At 37.3% G+C, this 14,808-nt stretch overlaps 1 protein-coding gene across 5 annotated transcripts in view; it reads left to right on the top strand.

The window, feature by feature from the left end:
• DCUN1D4 (defective in cullin neddylation 1 domain containing 4) overlaps positions 1–14,808 on the top strand; it is a 71,356-nt gene that overhangs the window by 36,347 nt on the left and 20,201 nt on the right. For 3 of the 5 annotated variants that reach the window (XM_036333625.1, XM_036333643.1, XM_036333633.1), the window contains 3 exons: positions 639–730; positions 6,277–6,347; positions 9,542–9,633. In XM_036333625.1, the coding sequence (XP_036189518.1) occupies positions 639–730; positions 6,277–6,347; positions 9,542–9,633 (255 nt within the window). Of the gene's footprint in view, positions 1–638; positions 731–990; positions 1,037–3,276; positions 5,911–6,276; positions 6,348–9,541; positions 9,634–14,808 lie in introns of those variants that run through there. The other 2 variants (XM_036333663.1, XM_036333652.1) reach the window with 2 other exon arrangements.

The following is a 14,808-nucleotide window of genomic DNA, read 5'->3' on the forward strand; positions in this document are numbered from 1 at the left end:
GCCAGGGCTTTTCTAAACTTCTCCTGAGGTTTTTAAGGTTATCCTAATGAAGAAACCATTCAAGAGACTTTGTGTGATCAACTATACACCTTACTATTTTTTTTCCTGGAGGCTTGGTCATAGTTTGATGTTTCTTTTTATTGTCTTATGTTCCCTTGAGGTCTCTAATATTGACAGGTTCTTTCTTACACTGTGCTCTTTGCCCAGCCTAACTCATAAGGCACAGAAGTCAGGAGAACCTAGTGTGAGACAGGAGTGAGTCGTAGCGTCATCAAATGTCTACAGTGTTAGACATTTCTTGCAGTATCTCACTATCTTTCTGTACTTAGTTCTGGTAGTGAGGTAAAAGGGGATCTATAAAATACCTGTTCTATCAGTTCTTACTGATGATTTGTTAATCAGAGAAAAACCTGTGTTAAGTATTTACCATTTAATTTTGTACTGGGTGGGACTGTGTTTAAAACTGTAGTTATAAAAGCTTAAGCTTCTAAATTCAGGAAGTAAAATATTTAAAATATACTTGAAATACTGATTAAATAGATGTGTGGTTTGGGTAAGTGAATAAAATCTATCTGCTACTTAAAAAGAACTCAGAATCTTTACTTTAACTAACTTAAAACTGCCTTCTCAATTTCTAGCATGTACAGAAAATATGATTCAACTAGAATAAAGACTGAAGAAGAAGCTTTTTCAAGTAAGCGGTGCTTAGAGTGGTTCTATGAATATGCAGGTAGGTGATCACTTATATCATCTGAGACTGATCCTCCTGAAAGTAGGGACTACCGTAGAGGAGATTAGGAAATTGGAAATGTGTACTTTTTGAATTTGGGTTGTGTGTGTGTGTGTGTGTGTGTGTGTGTGTGTGTGTGTGTCCCTGTTTGAGGGAGGGAGAGAACATCATTGAAATAAATCATCAAATGTCCTATTTATAGCCAGCAGCTAAGCCAAAGAACTCAGAACACTAGAAGCGAACTGAAAAGATGAAATGCACTTTGGAGAAGTACTTTGGATTGCTAGGAAACCTATTCAGATGCTGGTAATGGGTGATTATTTGGTTTACACATTGAAGTTAAAATAAGCTTTGCTGCTTTGAACCATTATGCAATGCAACAGAATTTCTTATATTAAGTGTCTCTATTTTGAAAGATCTTTTGGCAGAAAATGTTTGTTTTTTCACTTAAATGTGTTAAATTCAGTCCCAGTTTTGCAACTTACTATAATTGGTTGGCTGGTGTAATACTGAAATCTAAGGTTTGGTTGTTTTTGTGGTTGTGTGTGGTGTAAAAGAGAGAAAGAAAAATTTTCAGACAAGTTTGAGCTGGAGGTTCTTTTTCTCATTCCTAGTTCTAACTTACTTCCTATCAACTTCACTATCCCAGCATCCTTCAAAGCAACGTTCCTGTCATCAGTCCACCCCGCCCCACCCCACCTTACAAATCCCTGCTGCCTACAGGATAAAAGAACTAGTTCTCTGGGAGCCCATTGTCTGGAGTGCTTTTCTCCATTTTTCCATCTGACAAGATGCTCTGTAACTATAAATCCCCCTAATTAGCCTAATAGCCCTTGTACTTCTCCAGGACATTGCTCATCACTAGTTCTGATACCATTTTATTGGGTATCAAAGTGAGGATTCCTCCTATGGCCCGATCTTGCCACCCTCCCTCCCCCTACCCTTTTTTTGGTAAGAGCCTTGCCCCTTTTGGCCACAGAAATTGTTCCGGGGCTGACAGATAATCCAGGCCTGGCCAATCAGGCAAAATTTTCTGGGATTATCAGGAAGCTGAGAGAAGAATCTTTCTCTTCTGATGTGGACTTGGAAGGATGTGATCCTGATTCCTGTGGTTCATTGGAATTTCGTGAGCTACCCCAATGTCTTTCTAGTGAATTCGCCTTCATTACTTGAACTAGTTACAGCTAGATTTTGTTTGCAGGGCATAGACACTAGTACAAAAACTTACTTAATGTTAGACTTTATCTGTTTTCACATTTATGACAAAAGAACATGAATCTCTTGAAGACATTTGTCTTCCTAGTAAAAGTGTTTGAGCCCTGGGCTCAGTGGATAGAGTGGCAGCCCACACACCAAAGGGTCTCAGGTTCAATTCCTGGTCAAGGGCACATGCCTGGCTTTGCAGATTTGGTCCTGCACTGGTTGGGCTGTGTTCAGGAGGCAACCAATCGATGTGTCTCACATCTCTCTCTTCCCTTCCCCGTCCCCCTCCCTCCCTTCTACTCTCTGTAAAAATCAGTGGAAAAAATATCCTCTGTTGAGGATTTAAAAAAATAAAAAAGGCACTTTTCCAGGTGTTTGGTACACGGATGCTGAATGAATGAAGAATTTTCTGATATTTGTATCATTTTGATTATGAAGATCTTTTGCTTTTTTCTTGGCTCACAATTTGTTGTTATGAAATGTATTTTTAAAAGGATATTTTAAACATAAAAAGAACACTTAATCCCACCATCATAGCACAGTTATTTTGATTTTTTTGTGTGTGTCTTCCTTTACAAGTAAGCATAAATTTTTCCATAGTATAAGCCACACTTCTGTTTTCTTTAAAAAGAGAGCAAGCAGTCTACAATTTTCCTTCTTGTTTGCTTTTCTCTGGCCCAGAAAGATGACATTTGGGATAAAGCTTAAGCCACATTCTTTAGTTTCCCTGAGGTCCTGGTTGGTTGGTTCCTGGTAGTCCATTCTCAGAAGGAGTTTCTGGGGGTGTGGCTAGCTCTATTTTTACACCTGCCTCCTTTCCTTCTTCTGTATCTTATCAGTAGGGAAAGTGGTTTGAAATTGGGAATAATTAAAAGTTCAAGTGGTATCTTCTTCACTTTTAAAATCCCAACTACATGAGTGAAAACTATAGGTCAGTATTATTCAAGGATGACTTACAGGTTGTGCTGCAGAGTGAGTCTGTGGGAGCCCGTCTGTGAGGCCACGGCTCCCTGGAATGAGGAGGGCTTCACCACCGCTGGTGTGTGCACTTTCACTAGGAGCCAGCCAGCTGGTTTGGGCTGACTCCTGTACTTTAATCTGGAGAGGAGTGGAGGGGCAGCAGGGGCCTTGGTATGTAGTTGTTTCACATGGATGGACCTTCAGTTCTTTGCTGAGCTGTCCGTTTCACTCCTCACCTTGCTGACTGCTGTCCATGGCTTCTGCAGCCTGAGCCCTGCTCTCCAGCTCCTGCCTGGCCAGTTAACCCCAGCACGTTCTATGATGTGGACAAAATCACTTTAAAGTGGGAGGGTAAGTTGGGAGGACCACTTTTTTCTAGGTTATTGTGAGTATGTCTGCCTTCCAAATATATCTTCAGTATCTGTCACCTGGGCATTCCATAGCTTACTTTAGGTACAATGGTTTTGTAAACCATCTTCCTCAAACCCTACTTCTAACCTACTTTGTGTTAGTCAGTGGCATATTTGTTAGAATGCAATTGCTCAATTCTACAAGGGAATTGATAAATTCAGTATAAATATTACAATAATCCCAGTGAACAATGTGATTACAGATAGATCTAAATAAGTTCATGAGAAAGATTAATGAGATGAAAGAAGAAGTTTTTTTAAATAGGATTATGGGTAGCTTTTTAATAATATTAATTGACAAGCTATATTTTAGGTTTTTTAGGATAAAATAATTACTTTTGGCAAGTCATACCATTGCAAATCCTACTGTTGAAAACTTGTTGCTTTTTCAAAACACACAGGGAAAATGCATACAATTAATACGACAGTGGCATTGCATAAAATGTAGAAAAAAGGAAGAGCATGGATAATTAACATTCCTGCACAGTGTACATCAGCAGACCTTTCTTTGAGGGCTTGCCATGTGCCAAGCTCGGAGGTTCAGTGAACAGAAGCACTGTGCTCATTTTCTAGTGTGACAAATGGACAAACGGAGAAGCATCATCTTTGTAATGAGTATTGACAGAGCGGGGAGGCAGTAACCAGGAGGGAGGGAGCAAGGGGCGGAGAGCAGCCTGGAGACTCCCAGGCCTGGTTGCACAGGCACGGGAAATGCAGGTGGCTGGCCAGGCTCAAGAATAGGTTACAGTGAAAGAGCTTTTATAAAATCAGCCAAAATGGAAGCCAAAGAGATTAAAAAGTAACTTTTTATTTTTAGCTCTATGCAACCACTTTCCGTGAGTCCTATTGGTAAATAACAAAAAGGCATCTTTTCCTAAAAACAAAACCTCTTAGCAAAATAAAGACGGATGGCTATTTCCTTGTGAGAATAATTATTCTTTAATCTTATAGCCTAAGTATTTTATAGTAGTAGAATGATGAACATACACACACACACACGCACACACACACACACATTACACACATTACATACAGTGGAGTAATGGAAAATGTGTCTGTTAACAAGAACAAAGTAGATGCAGAGGTATTCTCACAAGGAAGATTATCAGACATACTTAATGAAAAAAGCAAGATGTAGAATTTATAGATATAGCATGAACCCATGTGTATAAATTTAAAACTGCATTTTGTGTATTTGCACATACATGAATACATAACAGTAAGGTCTGGGAGAATACACACCTAATTAATAAGGAAAAGGAGAAGGCAGGCTTTCTCTTTTTTACTGTATTTTACTCAGTCTTTCTCTATTTGAACATTTTACCGCGTGAATGTATTAATATCTTCTTGGTGTAACATATACGTGAATGTGTGCATGTGTGTATATGGGCTCTCAAACCTAAAGCTAGCAAGGTATCAAATGATAAAAATGCTAATTGGATTCACATTTGAATCAAGAATGAGATAAGAAATTTTATTTGCTATTGTTTTGTAAGTTATTACATAGTGTTGTTAGATAAGAGAAAGAAAGAAGGGGCATAAATATTGAAAAGAAGGAGACAAAAATGATCATTTGTTGGAGATGAAATTATTAAATTATTGTATACCTGGAAAGCCAAAGAGAATTGCCTGGACAGATTTAGAAACAGAAAATAAATATGTATGTAGAAACTTGGTTTGGGAAGGGTTCTTAAAGGGATTCTTTAATAAATGGTTGTCTCTGGAGAGTACGGAGGGATTAGAGGGGAAACTTTTGCTTTTTAAATATTTTAATTTTTCGCTTTCACTTTTAAATGAGATTTTGTCTCGTGTTTATATGTTAATGTAGCAAAAAAGTAACTAAAGTAAAAATTAAGTAAACTTTTATTTGATGCGATAACTTTTCCTCTAATAATCAAATTAAGAAAGTTGGGAATACATAGAAAAATATGTAAAATAAAAGGAGAAAAATAATTACTAGAAAAAGGTCAGAGGGCGATAAGGCTCTGGAATTAGGGTGATCCTGAAGAGACTGCTGGGTAACCTCAGTGAAAGGAGAGAGCCTGAATAGGTCAGTGCAGGATAGGTCCAATTAAGACGTATTTCAAAGGAAAGATTTTGAATATTGATTGGATGCGGAAAGTGGGTAAGGGAAGAATCCAGGATGACTCCTAGGTTTCTATTTCTGGTGGTACCACCAGTTGAGACAGAATACAGGAGGATAAGCAGGCTTGGCATGGAGAGATGATGGGCTCAGTGAGGTGATGGTAGAAAATGTGAAATGCAGGAGGAGTAGTTTGGGGCAGAAGATGAGTTTAGTTGTGTTAGTTAAAGAGGAGGTGATGTAGACAGCCCAAAAGTCAGGGGGAAAGTGTGGGCTAGAAAGAGATCTGGGTGGTAGTACCTGAAACCTCAGATATGGTTGAAATTTCCTAGGGAGAGTGTATAGAACGGATTAGGAGAGGTTTAAGGATGGAACTATGCATATCACATTTTACAAGTTGGGAGAAGCAAAGGACCCAACCCATAAAAAAGCCAAGGCGGAGAGGTGGCAAAACCAGAACAGAGGGCACTTCCAGAAGTCGTGGAGGAGACAAGTTTTGTGAAGCGAGAACTTCAAATGGTCAGGTATCACAGAAAAATCTAGTAACATAAAGATGGACTGTTACATCTATTACTTTTGACAATTAGGGGGTTGTTAGTGACTTTGCAGGTGACCTTATCTTTAGACATAAATTATGTCTATCATATGTCCATAGGTTGAGGGACATGGCAATGATTTGACTTAAATGATTGTGCAGAGTACACAGATATGCCAGAATATTTTTCAATTTATACTTGATGATTTCTTTCTTCAGAAAGGAGTTCTAGTCCTTAATTGTTATTTGATTTTAGTTTACTTGGATAATAAATATTTTGACAATATAATCCTATCACAGTAGTAATAGTGCACATGGTTAGATTTAATTTATATAAGATTGCATTTCACCACAGGTACTGATGATGTTGTAGGTCCCGAAGGCATGGAGAAATTTTGTGAAGACATTGGTGTTGAACCAGAAAATGTAAGTCTAACTTATTAAGTCGAGTCAATCAGTTGATTGTTTTTCTTAAGTCTTTTGTCCCTTGACAAATAAAGCAACAATAAAAAAAGTAATGGTGTGTTTTTATGAAGCAATCTAAGAAATAGGTTTCAATTCTAATTTGATTTGTAAGTGAAATTTTTTGTTGGTATGGTGTACAGTCATTTTTCTCTCATGTTTAATTTCTTGTATCTAAAAGGTACAGTAGTAAGGTCGTTAAACTAGATTTTTAAAAAGTGGTGTGTGCATGTGTATCTACAGTGACAGATCAGCTTGGGGACTGGACACAGCATGTGTCCCTTTGTTTCCCTCCCTATTTGCCTCAGCCTCATGTAGTTTATCTAGGACTTTGAATAAGGGTTTTGCGGAGGTTGTAATTATCAAGAATTTTTCATGGCTCTTTAACTTCCATTTTAATTTACCTCAAAAAGTGATTGTTTTTTGGTGTAAAGGCCCTAAGTACTTCACTTAAAAAGTTTAATTAGAATTTATTTTATATGCTTAATTACTTTTGCCTAATTCTTATCACCATGTTATTGTTGAATATTTTTTCCTGTTCCCACATCTACTCTCTTATACTAAAATGAAAAATTTTGCTCATACAAATGCCCTGGATCATTAACTGTGCAGTTGAATATTACATTAGCCTTTAATTTTAACAAATACGCCTTAGATCCTAAATGAATTTATGACCTGGGAGTGATCTCGAGATCATCCCCTTCATTCAGACTGTTTGCAGGATATCTGGTGCCCATGCATATATGTCATGCTCTTAAAGAAAACTAGGAATTGAGACTTCACATTTTTTTATTAAAACTTTTCTTTTTTTATCCTTACCATTTCTGTGCCTCTGCTCTCCTCCACATCCCCCTAATAACATTTTCAATGTCCTAAAGAGCCTTTGGAATATTAACTTTATTACATGGATTTTTGTCTTGTATTTTAAAATTTAATGTGATCTAGTTCAGGTATCTAGATAAATTATTCAGCTTGGCGTAAAGGTTTAGGGACAACTGGGTCAGTAGTATTTTGCCTGATCTGGTCCATAGACACTCATAGACATAGAAAGTAACATTCCTAATGAGAGCTGCGTCGAGGGGGCAAGGTGTTTTTTTGAACAGTATGTGTGAGCTGGGCTTGAGAGAGGCTACAGAGATTCCACCAGAGAACATCTGTCCACGTCTGATCAGAAGGATGGGCAGCAGGGCCAGCGGTGAGGAGGTTAGGAGGCTGGGGTCAGGCTGCTTGTATAAAAGGGATTGTGTGAGCACTTATACTCAGAGGTGGAAAGGCCTGTCGGTGTGAGGGAGTGCTGATGCTGGTTCTAACTGAAAAAGGGGGTCCTCAGCTCTCCAAAGTTCCTCACCTCCACATAGCAGTACTCAGTAAAAGAGAGCTGAGTAATGAGTCCTTTTGGGCCAGTAAAAGGACTCTTTCTGTAAAAATAGTCTTGAAATGTTGAATCATGTACATTGAAGACTCAAAGACCAAATTTAGAATATTTAAACTATTTATTACTGTACTTCAATTCTAAGGTGCCACTCATAGAACTTATATAAGTTGTATCATCACTAAGAAAGAAAAAAATGTTGCCAAATAAACTCAGATATCCCATTAATTGGGGATACATTATAATTTCAGAAATATTAACATTTGAAAAAGGAGCAAAAATAGTTTTTAAAAGGCCATTTGCATCAATGAGTAAGCACCTTAAAGTATTTAAAACTCTCACCTTGCCTGATATTTATAGCTTATAGAGTTGAAGCAGGTTGTAAAATTCAAGTCTACTTTCATTTACTAAGGTAACAGCAAGATCTTTTATTTAAGTAGTTAGCTTTCTTATTAGCCATTAAAAGAAAAGGTCTGTTGTTTTGTGTAAAGAAATGCCCATGGTGAACGTCTGCTTTGGCAGTTTAGACACATTTCATGTGCACTGTCTGTGTTCTTGTGTCTTCACCATTTTTTTAAACATGTTTATGTGGAATTTAAAAAATCTTTCCAATAGATGTTTGAATGTAGATATTGAGAACATACCAAGTTTGAATTTAAAAATGTGGGTTAGTTCAAGAGATGAGGAGAAAATCCTCTACTGTGTAAGTATTTTGAAGAACATATAACTTCTTCTTTTGGGGAAATTCTTCTAAATAGCCCATCAGTCTCTTAAGTTACCATTTTTAAACTATTTACCAATCATTTTGTGACAATGTACATAATAATGTAAAAGCATTGACTTACTAATCAGTCCTCATAATCTACCTAGTAATCTAGATTTTTGAAATCTAAAGCACCTAGTGACTTAAATTAATATGTACTGATTTAATTAATATTTGATGAAAGGAAATTTTTAACAGAAAAAGTACACTTAATCCTGCCATCATTCTACAGCTGTTTGATGTTTATATGGTGCCTCACAGGGGAGATTGGGCCCTGCCGCTCCTCCTGGGCCCAGTCCAGGCATAGTGCTATTTATGTGGGCCTTTGGGCTACTTTACAATAATTCCCCTAGTCTGCACATTGAATTTACAAACATTAATGTATTTGTGATACAACTCCACTGTATGTGTCTCAAGTGTGTATCTCACCACCCACCTTTTAATTTTTTAACTCTGTTCTGCACCTTTCTCTTTTCATTTAATAAATCTTAAAGATTGTTCCCTATTTGTACCCATAGGTCTACTTTGTCATAATGGGGGCATAGTATTCCTTCTTGTGGAATGTATTTAGCAAAGAAGTATGCAATAACTAGTCCCTTATTTATAAATGTTTGTTTCCAATCTTCTGCTTCTACAAATAGTACTATGGTCAGCATTGTTGAATATACACGTTAATGTATATGTGCAGGTATATCTATAAGATAACTTTCCGTAGGTGGAATTGCAGAGTCAATTACTGGTTTTAGTTTTGATGCACTGCAAAATTGCCCTCTGGGAAGGTTAATCTCTTTACACTTTCACCAGCACGCATCATAAGAGTTTGTGTTTCTCCAAACCCTTATCAGCAGGCTGAATTATCAAACTTACAGATGATTGCCAATCTAGAACTCATTTTTTAAGTTACTCTGTTCATATTTTAGTGACTAAACTACCATGAACAGAAGCATTTGGCGAGATGCTAATGTATTTAATTGCTGAGGTCTGTTGTTCTGATTTGATTGGGCTTTCTTTTTTTTTAAACAGGTAGTTATGCTTGTCCTAGCTTGGAAATTGGATGCACAAAATATGGGTTATTTTACTCTACAGGAATGGTTAAAAGGAATGACTTCTCTACAGTAAGTCCTAAGACTGTACTGGGGGGTCACTACTCTCCCAAGCTGGCAGCCTCTTCCCTGGGATCTCAGGGAGCCTGGGTTGGGTGACTGGATGAAGGCCAGCTGATCTGGGCAGACTTCTACTGGGGCCATGTGTCATTTTTATATGATGAGGAGGGCTTTATGGTTGGATTTTAGCAATTAATGTTTATGTGAGTGTATATTATTTATTTTCATATTCTAGAGCAGCCCTACCCAGTAGGAAATAGACTAGCCTTTTCTCGTATATGTGAACCATATAGGTAATTAAAAATTTTCAATAGCCACATTAAAAAAGTGTAAAAAGAAACAAGTAAAATTAATTTTAATATATTTTATTTAACCCAAATTATTATCATTCCAGCATGTAATAAATAGTTTAAAAATCAATGAACTATTTTGAATTAGCTGCATTTCAAGTGCTCAGTAGCCACATGTGTCTAGTGGCTACTGGATTGAACAGCCCAGGGGTAGAGCTTAAACAGCAAAGGCTTATTAGAATCTGGTTTATAGTTAGTGAGAAAAAATTGAGAAAAGTGTAACTTATAAGTGAAAATGTTTGATATCTTCTATTTTATATATTCTGTGTTAGCTTAGGGCAAAATTGGAACTTCATTACTCTAGTGATTAAAAAATAGTAATAATAAAGATTCTGTTTGTGTTACCTGGCCCAGAATAAGATAAAAGTCAGTGGTTTTATGTGTTCCCTTTGTGCTTATGTGTATGTGTGTGTGGTGTGTCTGTGGATGTATGTGTGTGTGTTTGCTGAGAGTTTCATTCAAGAAAACATAAATTGTTATTCTATGTTTGCATTGAAGGATACAGTTGAGGTGGATAACTAAACATTTCAAATGGCTGGAAGATATATAGCTGTGATCTAGAGTACTTGGAATAACTCCTCTTTTCCTTTTCACTTTAAGTGGGAATAAGATTTCAATTTTTATTAGGTTAAAATTGAAGTTGAAGTGGTTTTATTTAAATAATTTTGGAATTTTTGTCAACTTTTAGTATCATTGTCCATTTGTTATTGATAATAATGCTTATTTGTTTTGCACTTTAGTAGTTTATGAAGCCTTATCACTGTTTTCCCATGGCTATAGGGACAGATCAGGCTTGAGCCTTGTGCACTTTACAAATAAGGAAACTGAGGCTCAGAGGGAATACGTGATTTGTGAAGTAAGTGGCAGAGGTGGGAAGAAAACCCAGTACTTCTGATTCTGAAGTCACATTCTTCTTCTAACAGCTGTTGGCTGATGGCAAATGAGTTTTAGGTAAAAGCCAAATCACCTTTTTACAAATACACTTTCCTGTCAGCATGTTCTAGAATTTTAGGGTTAAGTCTCTGAAATCTCTAAAATTGTGTCGTCATGTTGGCAGACTACTTATGATTTTAAGCCTTCAACTCTTTCATTGTTTTCCTCGCTGCCTTTCTTCGTGGCTTTCTGAATAGAGTACGTGGTGGCTGCTCATTTTTCCTTTTTTTATTTTTTAAAAATATATTTTTATTGATTTCGGAGAGGAAAAGAGAGGGAGAGCTAGAAACACCAATGATGACAGAGAATGATTGATCAGCTGCCTCCTGCATTGGGGTTCGAGCCCACAACCCGGACATGTGCCCTGACTGGGAGTTGAACCGTGACTTCCTGGTTCATAGGTCGATGCTCAACCACTGAGCCACTCCGGCCAGTTTCATTTCTTTTAAGAGAGTATAATATTTATTTTTTTATATAGCTTTAGATTCTTTTTTACATTTGCCTTTACAAAAGAATATTGCACGATGCCAGCCAGGCCTTGCCCATGTGTTTTGAAGGCCTCACCACCTGGGAAGTGAAATACGCAGTTCCTGGAAGAGGCCTACGTGTATGTTGGGGGTGGGGAGCACTTCACAGGCTTTTTGTTGAGGACTCTACTTGGTGGCAGGTGGGTTCCTATAAAATGCAGGGTGTCGTTTCAAGCCTGCTCCTCTAACGGTGCTGAGGAATCTGCTTTCTTTTTGTGATATGAAACTCTTGAGACTGGTTTTCTCATCAGTGAGGTGGAGATAATTACTCAGAATAATCTGTAAGGTTCTTTGTAGTTCAAAAATAGACCAATTTCATGTTTTAAGAACCCCTCTCCTTCCTCCTTCCAGCCTCCCTAGATTTATTATTTGTTCAGCAAATATTTGAATGATAGTGATGTGCCAAGCACAGTATTCTAGGTTCTGGGGAAACAAAACCCATGAGCAAGACAAAGCCCATTCAGGGTTGGGGCGTAGAAGCAATGTTCAGGCAAAAGTAATAAGGCTAGTTCTCTTTATGCTACTTGAATTAATAAGTTCTGTGTTTGTAAGGTGTGCACACTCAGTAAATAAAAAAACTCAAGCCAATCATTTATATGCTCTAAATGGAAACGTTTGGATTCAAACTGGATTTAAAGTATGTATACGATAAAATATATAGTCACATATATAGTGTATATGTGTGTATATATATATATATATATATATGTAGTGTCTATATACTAGTATAATTTGATATAAATGCTTTTTTAAAAAAATTGTTGCTGTACAGTGGAAGTGTACTAGAAATAACTCATGGATTTTGGAACCAGATAGTTTTGAATCAGTTCTGCTCCTTCCTGGGTGTCTGTCTGATAGCATTTCTAAAACCAGGACAGTGAAGTGCTGAAATGTGGCATACACTTGGGCACTCAGAAACTAGCCTTGACTCGTCTCCTTGACACTGTGTAGACAGAGTTGTGGGTGTGGCCTCTCTGGTTGGGAAGAAGTGTCCCCACACTCCCTAGGCCATTCTCAGTCAGGGAAGACACATTTCTTGTTTTAATTGATGGTTTATTTATTTATTGCCTTGTTCCAACATGCATTAAGGCTACTGCTGATGAATTAAGCTTTATAGTACTGATTTTCAACCGGTGTGCCACAAGAATTTTGAAAACATGCAATATCTGACTATTTAGTCAGAGGGACTAACCTCTTTTCCCTTTGATTATCAAGTTTAAAAATGACAACAACCAACAACAATAGCTGCCCGTTGTGAATGAATCAAAATTATACCTAATTTTTTTGTCAGATTGGGAATATATATAGTTTTGGCGTGCCACAGAATTTTAGTCATTGGTTTACATGTGCTGTGAGATGCTAAAGATTGAAAATTGCTGTTTTGTAAGGATGTTTAAGCTAAAAACGAAGTGTGTTAGCGTGGTAGCTAACTGCATAGAACTGATGGTAGGTAGGGAAAATATCTTTGGGTTGACTGAGTAAAGGGGTGAAGGCCTTTTCCACAAAATGGGGGAGAACGTCCTTTGATTTTATAACTTTTGAGGATTATTGTCTTGATTTATGTTTACTCCGAATGTGTTTGTGTCAGTGAAACTCAAGAAATGATCCCACTGTATGTGTATATTTTGTTTGGTAGCAGTGTGGCACTGTCACTCTGCAGCATCTGTGTCCTTATGCATGGTTCACAGAAAGGATTGAAGATATGGCTGCTTCCTGAAAAATCTCTGCTGGTTGCTTACTTTCTAAGCCTGTTTCTTCACAGGCCCTTTGTAAGAGCTGACACTTCTGCTAATGATCTTGTTGAGTGGCCACTAGATGGCAACCTCTGGTTCAGACCTGGTGACTCAGTGGCCTGCTTCCCAAGTGGTTGGTCCAGAGGGTCTGCCTGACAAAGTCCTTTTTAAAGCAGATTAAACTCTTTGTTGACAATATCATCTCTAACCCAGGTAACTATCCTTTATAGATAAATAAAATTGAAATGTTACTTTGGGCATTTTGTGCTGTACACTCCAGACAAGATCTCTGGTCTTTGAAACACAGGGACATCTTTTGCCAGAGTGCTGGACTCACGCCCAGGCATGCTGCAGAACTTGACATTTTGCCTTGCAGCTCTACCCAAAGACTCGGAGCTTCTTTATTTCCTTTTAACTGTGTAGAAGTTATCTAAATGAGTGCTTCCTGTCCTTGAATTTGTTGAAACAAACAACTGCTCCTCTTCCCATTGAGCAGGACTGAACTAAATTACCCATCAAAATCTGGCCAATTTCCTGTGGCTTTGATACTTAACTTTCCTTTCCACTGAAGAGTAGGGACCTCGCTCGACCTTATGTTTTGGAGTTAGCATTGACCCTTCCCATATTATTAATATTATTTATTTATATACATGGTAATAAATAAAACCATACTGTAGAGTGCCCAATGCAAAGTGAGCTCTGCTCCCACTTACTGCTTTCTTGTGTATCCTGTCCTTTTATCCTCTATTGTCTCTCAGTTGGGTTCTGGCCCTACAGCTCAAATTAGGCTATCAGTTCTCCCCCTTTCTTCCAGAGTGAGCCTTTCAAAATGCAAGCCTGATCTGGTCTCTCCCATGGCAGGAGGTGGCTTCCATTGGCTCTAGGACTCAATTAAAAAATAAACACTGTGGGCCACAGAAACCCTTTATGGCCTGGTCCCATCTCCCTTTCAGCCTCATCTTGTACCACTTCCCCCTTACTCTACCTAGTCTACTTAACAATGGTTTTCTTTTCGTCTTTGGACTTTCTACACTCCCTTCTACCACTAGGCCTTTGCACATGCTGTTCTTTTTATCTGGAAAGCCATTCTCTCCAAAAACATTGAGTTTCTTCTTTTAGCTCTCAATTTACATGTTAGTTCCTTAAAGAAGCCATTTCTGACTTCTAAAATAGTCTGAGATAATATATATATATATATATATATATATATATATATATATATATTTAGTTTTCAAACATTAGCAAGAAATAAAGAACATTCGGTTTTGTTGTAGACTCACAAATGAAATATTTACTTTCATTTTTGGCTTTTAGATATTTTGTCTCAGTAGATCATGAGGACTTTTTTTATATTTAGCTTTCACAAATGTATTGCTAAAAATAGATCAGTGTGTTCTATTATGAACTATATTTTCATTTATAAAGTATTTACAATATTTACATTGATAATACTTGTCATATGTCTGGGCTATACTTAGTAGTAGATAAAAGCTCTACAGAGAAACAGGGAAATGCAGCATTGAAAAGCTTGAATATTGCTGGTGAAAGTAAGGACTCTTTGGTTCTCATTTTTTAAGAGCTAGATATTATAAGCAGAAAATCAGTTTGTAAAAATAACCAATTAGTGTACTTCCTTAGAAAAAG

Source organism: Myotis myotis, unplaced genomic scaffold, assembly GCF_014108235.1.
Source record: "Myotis myotis isolate mMyoMyo1 unplaced genomic scaffold, mMyoMyo1.p scaffold_m19_p_1, whole genome shotgun sequence".
Taxonomy (NCBI): Eukaryota; Metazoa; Chordata; class Mammalia; order Chiroptera; family Vespertilionidae; genus Myotis; species Myotis myotis.